This window comes from Podarcis cretensis, assembly GCF_951804945.1.
Source record: "Podarcis cretensis genome assembly, chromosome: 1".
NCBI classification, from domain to species: domain Eukaryota; kingdom Metazoa; phylum Chordata; class Lepidosauria; order Squamata; family Lacertidae; genus Podarcis; species Podarcis cretensis.
In genome coordinates, this window is record NC_137170.1 from 130,073,272 (window position 1) to 130,089,327 (window position 16,056).

Below are 16,056 nucleotides of genomic sequence, written 5' to 3' on the forward strand. Positions count from 1 at the left end.
TGACTTCGAGGGCTGATTTCATTTCCTATGATAAAAAGCCTTCTGTTTCCACCGCCAAACCTTTCAGGGGTGAATTTGCAACAGTTTGGCACCATTTTTGAGTGAATTGGAGAATTTCAGATTTTTGCTGAAATTGTGACCCCGGGGCTTAGAATTTTTTTTTCCACTTAAGTTGTTGAGGGCTGATTTCATTTCGTATGATAAAAAGGCTTCTGTTTCCACAACCCAACCTTTCAGGGGTGAATTTGCAACAGTTTGGCACCATTTTTGAGTGAATTGGAGGATTTCAGATATTTGCTGAAATTGTGACCCCGGGGCTAAGAAATTTTTTTCCCCACATGTTATGTCTTCGAGGGCTGATTTCATTTCCTATGATAAAAAGGCTTCTGTTTCCACCGCCAAACCTTTCAGGGGAGAATTTGCAACAGTTTGGCACCATTTTTGAGTCAATTGGAGAATTTCAGATTTTTGCTGAAATTGTGACCCCGGGGCTTAGAATTTTTTCCCCCACAGGTATTGTCTTCGAGGCCTGATTTCATTTTCTATGATAAAAAACCTTCTGTTTCCACAACCAAACCTTTCATGGGAGAATTTGCAACAGTTTGGCACCATTTTGAGTGAATTGGAGAATTTCAGATTTTTGCTGAAATTGTGACCCCGGGGCTTAGAATTTTTTCCCCCACAGGTATTGTCTTCGAGGCCTGATTTCATTTTCTATGATAAAAAACCTTCTGTTTCCACAACCAAACCATTCATGGGAGAATTTGCAACAGTTTGGCACCATTTTGAGTAAATTGGAGAATTTCAGATTTTTGCTGAAATTGTGACCCCGGGGCTTAGAATTTTTTCCCCCACAGGTATTGTCTTCGAGGCCTGATTTCATTTTCTATGATAAAAAACCTTCTGTTTCCACAACCAAACCATTCATGGGAGAATTTGCAACAGTTTGGCACCATTTTTGAGTGAATTGCAGAACGTCAGATTTTTTCTGAAATTGTGACCTTTGGCTTAGGGATTTTTTTTAAAAAAAGGTTTTTCCGCAGGCTCAGTCGTCGAGGGCTAATTCTTTTTCTGGTGATAAAAAAACCTTCTGTTTCCTCCAAAAAACCTCTCAGGAGAGCATTTGCAAGAGTTTGGCACCATTTTTGAGTAAACTGCAGAACGTCAGATTTCAGGGATAGCCGCCTGAAGCCTTCGGAGCTCAACGGGAACTCGCGCTGCGCTCTGAAGGCTTCGGGTTCCTTTTGCTGAAGCCGGGAGAACAAGACTCTTCTGGCTTCAGCAGAGAGGGAGAGCTGCGCAGCGCCCCTTCAGCCAAGCGGGAGGAGAAATGGAAGGGGCTTCATTTCTCCTGCCGCTTCGCTGAAGGGGCGCTGAGCAGAGAGGGGGATATTTTTTCCCCCTTATTCTCCCCCTCTAAAACAAGGTGCGTCCCATGGTCGGGTGCGTCCTATAGAGCGAAAAATACGGTAAGAAGAAGAAGAAGTAGAGTTTGGATTTGATATCCCGCTTTATCACTACCCGAAGGAGTCTCAAAGCGGCTAACATTCTCCTTTACCTTCCTCCCCCACAACAAACACTCTGTGAGGTGAGTGGGGCTGAGAGACTTCAGAGAAGTGTGACTGGCCCAAGGTCACCCAGCAGCTGCATGTGGAGGAGCGGGGAAGCGAACCTGGTTCACCAGATTACGAATCTACCGCTCTTAACCACTGCACCACACTGGCTCTCACACTGGTAAGCTGCTGAAGCAAATTTCAAATGTTGTCACAAAAGCTCAGGCATGCCCGACTGAGGCCAGAACTCTGCTGATAGTTCTCCACTGTCATGTTAGCAAAGACTGCAATTCTTGCCACACAGCCCTGCCCTAAATCAATAACAAAGACTGCCCCCAACTCAAAATCACCGGAAAATTAATTGTTGGATGGATCCTTGAATTTTTTGACTATGCGAGAGAGCGAGAGCGAGAGAGGAAGCAATCAAAATGCCACAAATAAAAGACATTATGATTAAATTAATGCAGCTGGCTCACATAAATAAATGCAACAAAATATATTCTTTTATTATTCTTAACCATTATATTTTTACACTACAACAAAGCAATATAATTTTTTTTGGTACAAAATTAATGTTACTGAACATACAATGCTTAAGAATGCCACACCAAACAGTAATTTAGCTTTTTGCCTAATCCTCTCCAAAATTCCCTGCGAAGAATGAGATATTCTCTCTGGCAATCCCAGCATTATGGCTATGAATGTTGTGAGACATGAACTATCGTTTTTGTGGAACTGTATAGCTCTGATAATTATGGCTGGTTTTCTGAGCATATCCACGTCGCCGGGACCCACTGGGGCTCATCTTGCGCTCGGCGCACAGCTGACAGTAGCTGCATGCAAGCCTCCTGTAAATTGTCGTTCACAATCACGTGATCAAAGAACTGACCAAACTGAGCTTCCATTTTCTTAGCTGACTCTTCCATCTCCTGCAGATCTTCTTCCTATAGACAGCAAAGCAACAAGAAGCTCAAGGCAGAACTTATAGGCATGGCGAATAATATTTCAAGACCAACGGGGTGACTACTCTTAACATTTCTCAAGGTAAGAAGTCAGAAAACTGCACAGTATTTTTTTTTATAGGGCAGATCAGTGTACAGTGATACCTCGGGTTACATACGCTTCAGGTTACAGACTCCGCTAACCCAGAAATAGTACCTCGGGTTAAGAACTTTGCTTCAGGATGAGAACAGAAATTGTGCTCCAGTGGCACGGCATAAGCAGGAGGCCCCATTAGCTAAAGTGGTGCTTCAGGTTAAGAACAGTTTCAGGTTAAGTACAGACCTCCAGAACGAATTAAGTACTTAACCCGAGGTACCACTGTATACTGTACCTGTGTAAAAATTGTAACTTGGTGTAAATAAAATCCATAAACCTCCAACATGTATCCATAAAGAGATAAGAGTCCAGTTGTACTTCAAAATTGTTCATGAACTACAACTTCCATTCTGCTTTTCAATATCGGCTGAATAGAGTGCTAATCTAATGCCCATTTTGATAGCTGTGTTCTTCTTGAGTCTAGTAATACAGAATAAGCATTTGCGCTACTACACAGTTTATAGCACCTCCACATGGGGCTGTCTACTTGGCTGCCGTGATTAGTGTGGTTGTGGAAACCCAGTCTGAAGACCTGCAAATCACACAAACCACAATTGCTGAATGAAATTGTGGAGCTGGCTTTCACAAATGGCACGTCCATACAGGTGCTGCGAGGTTGTAAGGCACTGGTAAAGGTAAAGGTAAAGGTAAAGGTAAAGGGACCCCTGACCGTTAGGTACAGTCATGACAGACTCTAGGGTTGCGGCGCTCATCTCGCTTTACTGGCCGAGGAAGCCGGCGTACAGATTCCGGGTCATGTGGCCAGCATGACTAAGCAGCTTCTGGTGAACCAGAGCAGCGCACGGAAACACCGTTTACCTTCCCGCTGGAGCGGTACCTATTTATCTACTTGCACTTTGACGTGCTTTCGAACTGATAGGTTGGCAGGAGCAGGGACCGAGCAACGGGAGCTCACATCGTCACGGTAATTCGAACCACCGACCATCTGATGAGAAAGTCCTAGACTCTGTGGTTTAGACTCTATCCTAAACACTCTCCCTGCTGTTGTATTTGAACTAGACTCAAGAAAAAAAAAGGAAGAACTGAATATTGGAGAAGGGAGACACAGAAATCAAGGTTCTCCTGCTGGGTAGGCTACAAAGAGGGAGGAATAACCATATTTAAAGAGGCCAAATAAAACTATTAAATTATTATTATTATTATTATTATTATTATTATCATCATCATCATCATCATCATCATCATCATCCACCCATCTGACTGGGTTTTCTCAGCCACTCTGGGTAGCTCCCAACTAAATATTCAAAACACAATAAAACATAAACCTCTAAATGTCAGAATTCTTTTACTCCCACAATGTTGACCCAAAGAGGTTTTTTAAAAATGTGTGATGTGATAAATATGAGGCTTTTAAAAAATTAAAGAGTACTAATGTGTGTAACAGTGGACTTGGATTAATTGACTTCAGATCTGACTTCAAGCTTAATTGTCAGGGTAATTTTAGGGATTTCACTATTTCAGAGTCACCCCCCCCCCCCACAATATCATCCATAAAATTGAAATGATTATCTTCCTCGCAGCATGGATTTGAAGATATTTTGCATACAAAGGCATATCAAGGAGGTGGTTGGATTTCACACTATATCACACCAATCCATCCCCACCTCTCTCCTCTCCTTCTCTCACCTTAAATTTCATATTCACATAGTAGTCTGTGATCATCCGAGCATTTTTCCGGGACTGCTTCATACAGCTCAAGCTTGATGGCTTAATAAATATAATGTAGGGCTTTAGTTCATGAGTACGAGCCAGTGGAATACTCTGCAAGAGAAAAATACAATACAAAAAACCCCACGGCCATTTCAACTTGATGCATTGCATTCAGACAAGAAAAATGCATTTATCTTTTTCAGGTTTTATTCTGATTAAAAATAACTGTATATTTAAAAGACAGAGGCTACAATTCAAATATGCATTTGCACTGACTTCAACAGGACTGGATCTATCCTCTCTGTGGTTTACAGTCATTAAAGAAAGCCAGCGACAAAAAAATAGTATTACTGACCATTCGTAGTCCAGGTATCCTTCGGTAGCAATGCCATATTAATTTACAAACAGAATTAAATCATGATTTAAAAAAAGGTAAAGGTAAAGGGACCCCTGACCGTTAAGTCCAGGTTGCAGTGCTCATCTCGCTTTATTGGCCAAGGGAGCCGGCGTACAGCTTCCGGGTCATGTGGCCAGCATGACTAATCCGCTTCTGGCGAACCAGAGCAGCGCACGGAAACGCTGTTTACCTTCCTGCCGGAGTGGTACCTATTTATCTACTTCCACGTTGATGTGCTTTCAAACTGCTAGGTGGGCAGGAGCTGGGACCGAGCAACGGGAGCTCACCCCTCGCAGGGATTTGAACCGCCGACCTTCTGATTGGCAAGTCCTAGGCTCTGTGGTTTAACCCACAGTGCCACCCGCATCCCTAACATTATATATATTATATATATTATATACATGGATATTATTCACCCCTAGCCTTGTCATATTTGTATTTTATTTGTGCTCCCGACGACCTTTGTTTCAAATTTCATTTCAGATTCTCCCTAGTCTCCAAATACGGAACCAAAGAGCTTTGCACATGACCTGTAGACGGTAACATTATTTTCTCCATAACTCACCTGAGGCTCCAAGTCCACTATACAGATCTTCCCTTCATCAAGCACTGCACGTACGGCATCAATGCTCGTGCCGTAGAGATTCCCCTTGTACTCTCCATACTCCATCATTCTGCAAATGTGATCAACAAGGGAGGAGGGGACGGGCAAGGTGAGAGCGGCCTCCTTCAAGCAAAGGTATTTATAACCTTCACACCCTGTGCTTCAGGTGAACAAAATGTGTTGGAGAGGGTAGCAAAAACATTTCCTTCCGGGGTCCCACCAGAACTTGTGTTTTGCTTTTTGCTGCTGTATTCTGCAACATGTCGCCGATGCCGCAATAGTGCACTGGCGGCGGCACATTCTCACGTCATTCTGTCCCAGAAACTCCAGCGGGTGCAGAATGCTGCAGCGAGGCTCCTCACGGGGTCTCTGCCATGGCAGCATATTCACCCAGTGCTTTTCCAGCTGCACTGGCTCCTGGTGGAGTACAGGGTCAGGTTTAAGGTGCTGCTTTTGACCTTTAAAGCCCTTCATGGCCTAGGACCCTCGTACCTACGGGACCGCCTCTCCCGGTACGCCCCACAGAGGACCTTAAGGTCCATAAATAGCAACACCCTAGTGGTCCCGGGCCCTAAGGAAGTTAGATTAGCTTCAACCAGAGCCAGGGCCTTTTCAACACTGGCTCCGGTCTGGTGGAACGCTCTGCCTCATGAGACCAGGGCCCTGCAGGATCTGATTTCTTTCCGCAGCGCCTGTAAGACAGAGTTGTTCAACCTGGCCTTTGGCTTGGAGCCAATTTGATTCCCTCCCCCTCTTTCTTTTTTCTTTTTCCTTTCTCCTCCTGTGATGAGGCTGCATTTTAATATTTTAATGTTTCAATATTTTAATGTTGTATTTTAATCTTGTTTTTAAGTTGTATTCATTCAACTTGTTTTTATTATTGCTTGTTAGCTGCCCTGAGCCCAGCCTTGGCTGGGGAGGGCGGGGTTTAAATTTATTATTATTATTATTGTTGTTGTTGTTGTTGTTGTTGTTGTGTTCTGCATCGCTTCTCTAGTATTGCTGCACTGCGGCTGACTGGAGGGTAACTTTTGCACTGTAGCACGATAATAGCTGGACAATCTCCTCCCCCCGCCCCGTCCCTCTGGAACATTTGTGCTATAAAAAGTCAGAGGATATCAGCAGAAAGCTATTGGAAATGCGCAGACTGGAAATTATCATGAACTCTGTTATGTACTAAGCTTGGATCCTAGAACAATAAGCAGGTAGGATCCGAGAATGCAACAACCTGATTGGCCTGCAGGAGCAGCCCAATCAGACCCCAGGAGGGAAGCAGAATCAGCCAATCAGATGGGACTCATTGTGTAAATAATGTATATAAAGCCTGAGGTTTTGGGGGCAGCGGATTCACTCACTGTTTTATGAGCTGCAATAAAGAGCATGAAATCACTATGCAACTCTGTGTATATTTCAAGTTCAAATAAAAGGAACATCTGGAGAGGCTCTCCTGCATCTTACCTCACACTGCACTGTTTCCCAAACTTGGGTCCTCAGCTGCTTTGGGGCTACAGATCCCATCATCCCTGACCACAGGGTCCTGCTAGCTAGGGATGATGGGTGTTGTAGTCCAAAAACAGCTAGAGACTCAAGTTTGGGAAACGCTGCTTTAAGACTTGTTAATGTCCTCTTGTGCCAAGTTTGGCCCTGGAGAGCTTGAGAAGTATTTGTAAAGAAGTACAGTGGTACCTCGGGTTACATACACTTCAGGTTACAGACTCCGCTAACCCAGAAATACCTTGGGTTAAGAACTTTGCTTCAGGATGAGAACAGGAATTGTGCTCCGGCGGCGCAGCAGCAGCAGGAGGCCCCATTAGCTAAAGTGGTGCTTCAGGTTAACAACAGTTTCAGGTTAAGAACGGACCTCCGGAACGAATTGAGTACTTAACCCGAGGTACCACTGTACCATAATTCCTGCACTTCAGCCATATATGAACTCCAATTTTGTGTTGAAGCAGGATAGATGGCAATCTACTCATATTTATTAGTCTTTGAGGGGTCTGTACCTGCTCTCACGGACCTCACATACCACTTGGTGCTGATTTTGTTCAGAAGAGGTGAATAAAATACATGGATAATATTTAACTAGCACAAGAAGTAGAAATATATTTTTATTATGCTCATCCAACCAAATTAACAGCCCCAATAAGAGCTATGGTAATGAGCGGCAAAACTAAGAACTGGCAGTTGTTACTGGTTTGAGAAACATAACAGTGATCTCAGCCAACAGCTGCTAGTCAGTGTAGACCAGGGGTCAGCAAACTTTTTCAGCAGGGGGCCGGTCCACTGTCCCTCAGACCTTGTGGGGGGCTGGACTATATTTTGGAAAAAAACCGCCACTACGCCCCACAAATAGCCCAGAGATGCATTTTAAATAAAAGGACACTTTCTACTCATGTAAAAACACGCTGATTCCCAGACCGTCAGCGGGCTGGATTTAGAAGGTGATTGGGCTGGATCTGGCCCCTGGGCCTTAGTTTGCCTACTCATGGTGTAGACAGTACTGCACTTGTGAACTAAGGAACTGCCCAATGCTTTTTTTGTTGACAAAAAGGTGCCGGAACACACTTGCCCCAGAAGACCCCAGAAGTGTGATGCGGCAGCTAAAAAAGCCAATGCAATTCTGGGCTGCATCAATAGGAGTATAGCATCTAGATCAAGGGAAGTAATAGTGCCACTGTATTCTGCTCTGGTCAGACCTCACCTGGAGTACTGTGTCCAGTTCTGGCCACCACAGTTCAAGAAGGACACTGACAAACTGGAACGTGTCCAGAGGAGGGCAACCAAAATGGTCAAAGGCCTGGAAGCGATGCCTTATGAGGAACGGCTAAGAGAGCTGGGCATGTTTAGCCTGGAGAAAAGGAGGTTAAGGGGTGATATGATAGCCATGTTCAAATATATAAAAGAATGTCACATAGAGGAGGGAGAAAGGTTGTTTTCTGCTGCTCCAGAGAAGCGGACACGGAGCAATGGTTCCAAACTACAAGAAAGAAGATTCCACCTAAACATTAGGAAGAACTTCCTGACAGTAAGAGCTGTTCAACAGTGGAATTTGCTGCCAAGGAGTGTGGTGGAGTCTCCTTCTTTGGAGGTCTTTAAGCAGAGGCTTGACAACCATGTGTCAGGAGTGCTCTGATGGTGTTTCCTGCTTGGCAGGGGGTTGGACTCGATGGCCCTTGTGGTCTCTTCCAACTCTAGGATTCTATGATTCTATGATTCTATGACCCACCCCAGAGCCCAAAGAGGATCAGATGATTGTTGAGGCTGCTCAGCTGAGGCTCAGCTTTCCCGCATGTCAGCTGTTAGCTGGGTGGCTGAAGAACCTTAGCAAAGGCCACCTGTACCCATAGAGGATGTCCACTTTGGGCTCCAGGGAGGGTCTGCTTATGAGCCAGAGGAGCACTGGGGCTTTGCTGAGGCTGGTCAGGTCTCTCCCCCCCCCCCCCCTCTTCCGGGGACCACCTAAGAGGTGCACAAGAGCTGTTCCGGTGTGTTCTGGCTGAAAAAAAGCCTGAGGTCTGCCTTGTTGTAAGGCAGTTCCCTATGTTCCAGATGGAACATATGGCAGAGAATGATAAGGTGCTTTGAAACCAGCAGCAATTGCTTAGCAAAGCGTCTTTCACACACTGTCCCAGTTTCATTGCAGCCCTTGATAGATAGCCACTTTGGCATGACCACTGCATGTTTGAAGGCATGCATCTCCTCCGGCACACATGTTCGCAACAGCAAGCAGTTGCGCAGCCAAGATGGAAATTATACACATGTATAGCACAGCTCTTCTGTGTCAAATAGGAAGTCTTTCTCAGAGCTCGGTACAGTGGTACCTCGGGTTTCATACACTTCAGGTTACAGACTCCGCTAACCCAGAAATAGTACCTCGGGTTAATAATGATAATGATAATGATAATGATAATGATAATGATAATGATGATGATGATTATTTATACCCAGCCCTCCCCAGCCAAGGCCGGGCTCAGGGCGGCTAACAAGCAATAATAAAAAGAAGTTGAATGAATACTGTTATGTACTGAAGTTCTCACCCTGGGCCAGCAGGGGGATACTGTAGATAGTTATGCAAATGAAGGATCGAAAAGTGACGTTCAGTGATTGGATAGTTTTGTATGCAAATGAAGGATTGAAAAGTGACATTCAGTGATTGGATAGTTTTAGAAAATGGCAACAGTTACATTGTTCTGGAGCTCTATATAAGCAGGCTGACTGAGCTCCTCAATTTAGTTCTGTTCCAGCTTACAAAATAAAGAGCTGCTTTGGAGAAATCGCTGTGTCGTCTGCTATGTCAACTCACAACTTGACAAATACAACTTAAAAACAAAATTAAATACATTAAAATATTGAAACATTAAAATATTAAGAACTTTGCTTCAGGATGAGAACAGAAATCATGCTCCGGCGGCGTGGCATGAGCAGGAGGCCCCATTAGCTAAAGTGGTGCTTCAGGTTAAGAACGGTGGGGGCAGATGTCATAGGCGAAGGGGATCGAGATACGGATATGCTCGTACCCCTTCCAATCTGCGCCCCATCCCGAGAGACGAGGGTAGGGTGAGCAAGGATTACTCACCTCCGTCACTGGTGTTGTGCAATGCCAGGTCTATAGGCAACAAAACCGCCACCCTGCGAGATTTCTTCACCTCGCAGGGGGTTGACCTGGCATGTGTGACTGAGACCTGGGTGCGCGAAGGGGATACTGTTACCCTACGAGAGATGGCGCCCCCGGGTTTCTCCGTCCTTCACCAGTCGCGGACTGTGGGCCGGGGGGGAGGGGTGGCATTATTAATCCGGGAAGATTGTTCTTTCAGGGCTCTACCATCGCCATCGATCCCCGGCATTGAATGTGTTGGCCTAGTGTGGGGCTCCGAGGTGAGCTTGGCTGTCTGGCTGGTGTACCGGCCACCTAGCGCACCAGCAGCCACCCTGTCAGGCCTGCTGGAGGCGGTGGCCGGCTGGGCCTTGGAGTTCCCTAACCTATTGGTATTGGGGGACTTCAACATCCATGCTGATGCCACTCCCTCCTCACAGGCTCTGGACCTGGTGTCTTCCATGGCGACACTAGGGCTCTCCCAGTTTGTTTCGGGCCCCACACATCAAGCAGGCCACACGCTGGATTTGATCTTTGGCGTCGGTATAGATGTGATCATGTTTCCTTCGATGAAGGTGCCATGGTCTGATCACTATGCTCTGAAAGCCAGGATTGACGTTCCACCCCCACCCTGCTTGGGTGGCGAGCCAATTTGGGCTCGCCCGCAGAGGCTGATGGACCCTGATAGATTCCGTCAAGCCTTGCGGGACCTTTCTCCCCCTGGCGACTCATTGACTGAGCATGTTGAGGCCTGGAATACCCAGCTCCTGGCAGCCATCAATGAGATCGCACCTAAGCGCCCTCTGCGACCCCGCAGAAACCGGGCTCCCTGGTTTACCGAGGAGCTCCGGAAAATGAAGCGGGTCCTCAGACGGCTAGAGCGAGTATGGCGGGGTACCCGTGACGGAGCCTCAAGAACATCTTATAGGGTTTTTATGAAAACCTATGAGATGGCAGTGAAGGCCGCTAAAAAGTCCTACTTCTCGGCCTCCATTGCATCCGCTAGCTCTCGCCCGGCACAATTATTTAGTATAATTCGGTCTTTAACGTCCCTCGAAGGACAGCCAAATTTAAATAACAATTTGACACACAGCTGTGAGGCATTTGCGAGCTTTTTTGCGGAGAAGGTCTTGTTGCTCCGCCATGACCTCCCTGCCAATTTGGATACAATAAAGGAACTGGAGGCCCCTCGACTGTCCTCGGGTTCAGTATTGGACCACTTTGACTGGATATCCCCAGCTGATGTAGACAGATTCCTCCGAGCTGGAAAGCCCACCACCTGTCCTCTCGACCCGTGCCCGTCCTGGCTGATTAGAGCGTGTCCAGAAGAGGTGCGGGCCCCCCTGGGGGATATCATCAATCTGTCCCTTGGCACCGGGACATTCCCAGGGGAACTGAAGGAGGCAGTGGTGCGCCCGCTCTTAAAGAAAACATCATTAGATCCCTTAGATCTATCCAATTACCGCCCGGTTTCGAATCTTCCATTCCTGGGTAAGGTGATTGAGAGAGCGGTTGCTGAACAGCTTGGTAGGTTTCTGGATGAAACATCAGCTCTGGATCCATTCCAGTCCGGCTTCCGCGCTGGTCATGGGACCGAGACGGCTCTGGTCGCCCTAACAGATGATCTCCGCAGGCAGCTGGATCGAGGCGGGTCGGGCTTGCTGATTTTTCTAGACCTGTCAGCAGCCTTCGACATGGTCGATCACGAACTCCTGGACCACCGCCTTGCCGACGTGGGGATCCAGGGCACAGTCCTTCAATGGCTGCGCTCGTTTCTCTCTGGTCGGGGACAGAGGGTGGCGCTTGGGGGGGAATTGTCATCCCGCCACTCCTTGGTGTGTGGTGTGCCTCAGGGTGCAATACTCTCCCCGATGCTTTTTAACATCTTTATGCGCCCCCTCGCCCAGCTTGTCCGGAGTTTTGGGCTGGGCTGCCATCAGTATGCTGATGACACCCAACTCTATTTGTTGATGGACAGCCACCCGGACTCGGCCCCAGACACACTGATCAGATGCTTGGAGGCTGTGGCTGGATGGTTACGTGGGAGCCGGCTGAAGTTAAATCCTTCGAAGACAGAGGTCCTCTGGCTGGGACGGGACGACATGGGACTGAGGGGGCAACTCCCATCTCTTGCGGGGGTGCAATTAGTGCCAGCACCGTCCGTTAAGAGTTTGGGTGTAATCTTCGATACCTCCCTCTCCATGGAGGCGCAGATTGCAGCTACAACAAAGGCGGCATTTTTTCATCTCCGCCAAGCTAAGCAGTTGGCTCCTTACCTCTCTCGCCCTGACCTAGCCACTGTGATCCACGCGACGGTCACCTCCAGACTGGATTATTGTAACTCGCTCTACGTGGGGCTGCCCTTGAGACTGACCCAGAAACTCCAGCGGGTGCAGAATGCCGCAGCGAGACTCCTTACGGGGTCCTCGCTTAGAGATCACATTCATCCGGTGCTATACCAGCTGCACTGGCTCCCGGTGGAGTACAGGATCAGGTTTAAGGTGCTGGTTTTAACCTTCAAAGCCCTATACGGCCTAGGGCCCTCGTACCTACGGGACCGCCTCTCCTGGTATGCCCCACAGAGGAACTTACGATCTTCAAATAAAAACACCTTGAGGGTCCCAGGCCTCAGAGAGGTTAGGCTGGCCTCAACTAGAGCCAGGGCTTTTTCGGCTGCGGCTCCAACCTGGTGGAACGCTCTGTCACAAGAGACAAGGGCCCTGCAGGACTTGACATCTTTCCGCAGGGCCTGCAAGACAGAGCTGTTCCGCCTGGCATTTGGTCAGGGCGCAGCCTGACCCCCTCCTCTGGCAATCTTTACAAAGCTTTAGTTTATGGTTGCCATCAATTTTGATTTTAATTCATTTTTATAATGTTTTATAATGTCACACTGTTTTAATGTTGTTAGCCGCCCTGAGCCCGGCTTCGGCTGGGGAGGGCGGGATATAAATAAAATTTATTATTATTATTATTATTATCCGGAATGAATTAAGTTCTTAACCTGAGGTACCACTGTACTTCACTCCACTGACTGTTAGTTCTGGTGCTCGACCACATGATTTTGAAACATATGGAGAAAGGGCAAGAAATGTAAATCTAAGGATTACCTGTGACCGTATACCATATTTTCAAAGGTTTCCTTCAACACATAGTGGTACTCTCGGCCATTCTCTTCATAGCTCTTTTGAGCACGAGTTGTGTCTGTTTAAAAAGAATAAAAATGACAACGCTATCATAAAACTGTCAATTCCCTGATAAATAATTACAGTGGTACCTCGGTTTTCGAACAGCTTAGTTCACGAACAACTTGGAACCCAAAGGCTGCAAAACCAGAAGTAGGTGTTCTGGGTTTTGAACTTTTTTTTTCAGAAGCCGAACGTGCTCTGTTTTGAGTCCCCCTGTTTTTCCTGTTGCGCTGCTAATCCCCCCCCCCATTTTAATTCGAGTCTTCCATTTCCGATTGCAGTGTTCTGAGGTGATATTTGGTACTTTTGTTTTTGCTATTTATTTTGCGTTTTTTGTTTTGAGGCTTTTTCAGTTAATTTGTTTTTGTGACTGTGTGGATCCCAGTTCAGCTACTGATTGATTGATTGATTGATGGTTTGTGTGACTGCGGAAATGGATAAAAGTCTCCCATCCAAACAATGATTATCATCAGTGCAGGTAAGAAATTTCTTAAATTTTTATTTTTATCATCTACAATACTGTTTTATCTATTTTATAGTACAGTAAATTGATAATTGCTTTCATTTAGTAAAATTCATGTCAAATTGCTGTTTTAAGGGTTGTTTTTAAAAGTCTGGAACGGATTAATCCGTTTTGCATGACCTTCTATGGGAAAGCGAGCCTTGATTTTGGAACACTTTGGTTTTGGAACAGGCTTCCGGAACGGATTAAGTTTGAGAACCAAGGTACCACTGTACTTGGATGAAACCTTTTGGCAAAGCTTCCCCTCTCCTCCTACTGCTAGAATTAAGGATACATGAAAAATGTCACGTACGTGGCACGGCACTTTGAAAGTGATGAGGGTTTATACCAATAAGCCGCCGCCGTAGCTCATTCACTCCCACGCCTGAAGGACCTGTTTCAAGAAAGGAAACAGGTAAGTGCCCAATAAATGCATCATGTCCCCAGTACAATGTGTCCTATTTGTAACAGAAGAAGTGTAGTTTCACATGACCAGTAATGCTCATCACAATTCCTCAAAGTTACCGTATTTTTCGCTCTATAGGACGCACTGGACCATAGGATGCACCGGACCATAGGAGGGGGAGAACAGGTGGAAAAAATTCTCCCCCTCTCTGCTCAGCGCCCCTTCAGCGAAGTGGCAGGAGAAACGGAGCCCCTTCCATTCCTCCTCCTGCTTGGCTGAAGGGGCCCTGCGCAGAGAGGGAAAACTGTGCAGCGCCTCTCCAGCAAAGCCTGGAGAGCAAGAGGGATCAGTGTGCACTGACCCCTCTCGCTCTCCAGGCTTCAGGCGGCTATCCGCAAGCCTTTGGAGCGCAGCGAGAACTCCTGCTGCGCTCCGAAGGCTTGTGGATAGCTGCCCGTAGCCCCCGGAGCCCAGCGGGCGTTCCCGCTGGGCTCTGGGGGCTTCAGGCGGCTTCAGCAAAAGCAACGCAAAGCCTCCAGAGTGCGGGGGGAGCGCTCCCTCTGCGCTTCGGAGGCTTCGCGTTGCTATCGCTGAAGCCAAGGAGCCTGCATTCGCTCCATAGGACGGACACACATTTCCCCTTAATTTCTGGAGGGGGAAAAGTGCGCCCTATAGAGCGAAAAATACGGTAGATAAAGAGTAGGAAAACAGATTTATTTGCAGAGGTGGTAGTGAGCACCTGCCTTTCTGAAGAGATGCCAATCGAAGAATTACAGGTGTACCTCGTTTTATTGCACTTTGCATGATTGCGCTTCATATATACATTGCTCCTTACAAGGACATGGGTTCAGTTGCAGGCAGCCTGGCTGCTCCAAGGAGAAGGAAGCTCCAATGCTCCTCTTCTGGCCACAGGGCTAGGGCTACAGCTGGATCCCAACCCACCCCCCACAGCCAGGGGGGCCTGGCTTAATAAGACTACAGTATAAAGGTAAAGGGACCCCTGACCATTAGGTCCAGTCGTGGCCGACTCTGGGGTTGCGGCGCTCATCTCGCTTTATTGGCCGAGGGAGCCAGTGTACAGCTTCCGGGTCACGTGGCCAGCATGACTAAGCCGCTTCTGGCGAACCAGAGCAGCGCACGGAAATGCTGTTTACCTTCCCGCCGGAGCAGTACCTATTTATCTACTTGCACTTTGACGTGCTTTCGAACTGCTAGGTTGGCAGGAGCAGGGACCGAGCAACGGGATTCGAACCGCCGACCTTCTGATCAGCAAGTCCTAGGCTGTGGTTTAACCCACAGCACCACCCGCGTCCCTTAAGACTACAGTATATTGTAAACATAAATTTTACATGCACTGGGAAACAAAAAAAAAGTGACTTGCTTTATTGCAATATTCATTTTATTGCAGTCTGGAACTGAACTTGCGATATCTCCAAAGTACGCCTGTACTTTCTCTGTACAAATTCAAGGGAAGTTACGTGGTGAGGTGAGTCCCACGGATACAGTGAAGGGCGTGCGCCTGATGTGCAGATCTGAGGCAGCTACCACCAGGTATGCGCAGGAGTTTGCTAACACAGCTGTTGCAGATTTAGCTGTGGCTAGTGGCTCGACACAGATCTTGGACCCCAAAGTCTTGAAAGGGGTACAGGGTTTGTCCTCAAAGGATGGGAAACCACGCCAAAGGCCGTGTGTGTCAACACCGATTCCTCAGAGAGGAACAAAGCTAGGGTTCGAGTCCCAACAAAGCCAGGTATGAAACTTCTTGATAGTCAGGAGAGCTATGACTCCAAGACTAGTCAGAAGTGCAAGATGGTAAAGGCCCAAGGCCAATCCAGTTGCAGGTAGTTCCAAGAGTGGAACGGGTGATACAGGGGTATACTGTGTGTATGACATCTGTATGGTTGTTGCAGTTACACTGATGACTACAACACAGTTCATGAATCGGGGGAGGATGTTGGAGATTCATTCCCTGTGTCTGCAGTCATGAGATTGTTGTCTATCACATGACGTGTATGTTTTCATTCCACAGTGTGGGAAGTGACGGAG

General features: G+C 47.1%; 1 protein-coding gene across 9 annotated transcripts in view; it reads right to left on the reverse strand.

The window, feature by feature from the left end:
- Nucleotides 1-2,038: 2,038 nt before the first annotated feature.
- The window catches only part of MPP4 (MAGUK p55 scaffold protein 4), a 53,049-nt gene continuing 39,031 nt past the window's right edge, over nucleotides 2,039-16,056 (reverse strand). For all 9 annotated transcript variants that reach the window (XM_079978787.1, XM_079978786.1, XM_079978789.1 and 6 more), the window contains 5 exons: nucleotides 13,918-13,998; nucleotides 13,025-13,118; nucleotides 5,285-5,393; nucleotides 4,299-4,433; nucleotides 2,039-2,497 (listed from right to left, as the gene is read on the reverse strand). In XM_079978787.1, coding sequence (XP_079834913.1) covers nucleotides 2,306-2,497; nucleotides 4,299-4,433; nucleotides 5,285-5,393; nucleotides 13,025-13,118; nucleotides 13,918-13,998 — 611 coding nt within the window. In that variant the 3' untranslated portion in view covers nucleotides 2,039-2,305. The remainder of the gene's footprint in view (nucleotides 2,498-4,298; nucleotides 4,434-5,284; nucleotides 5,394-13,024; nucleotides 13,119-13,917; nucleotides 13,999-16,056) is intronic.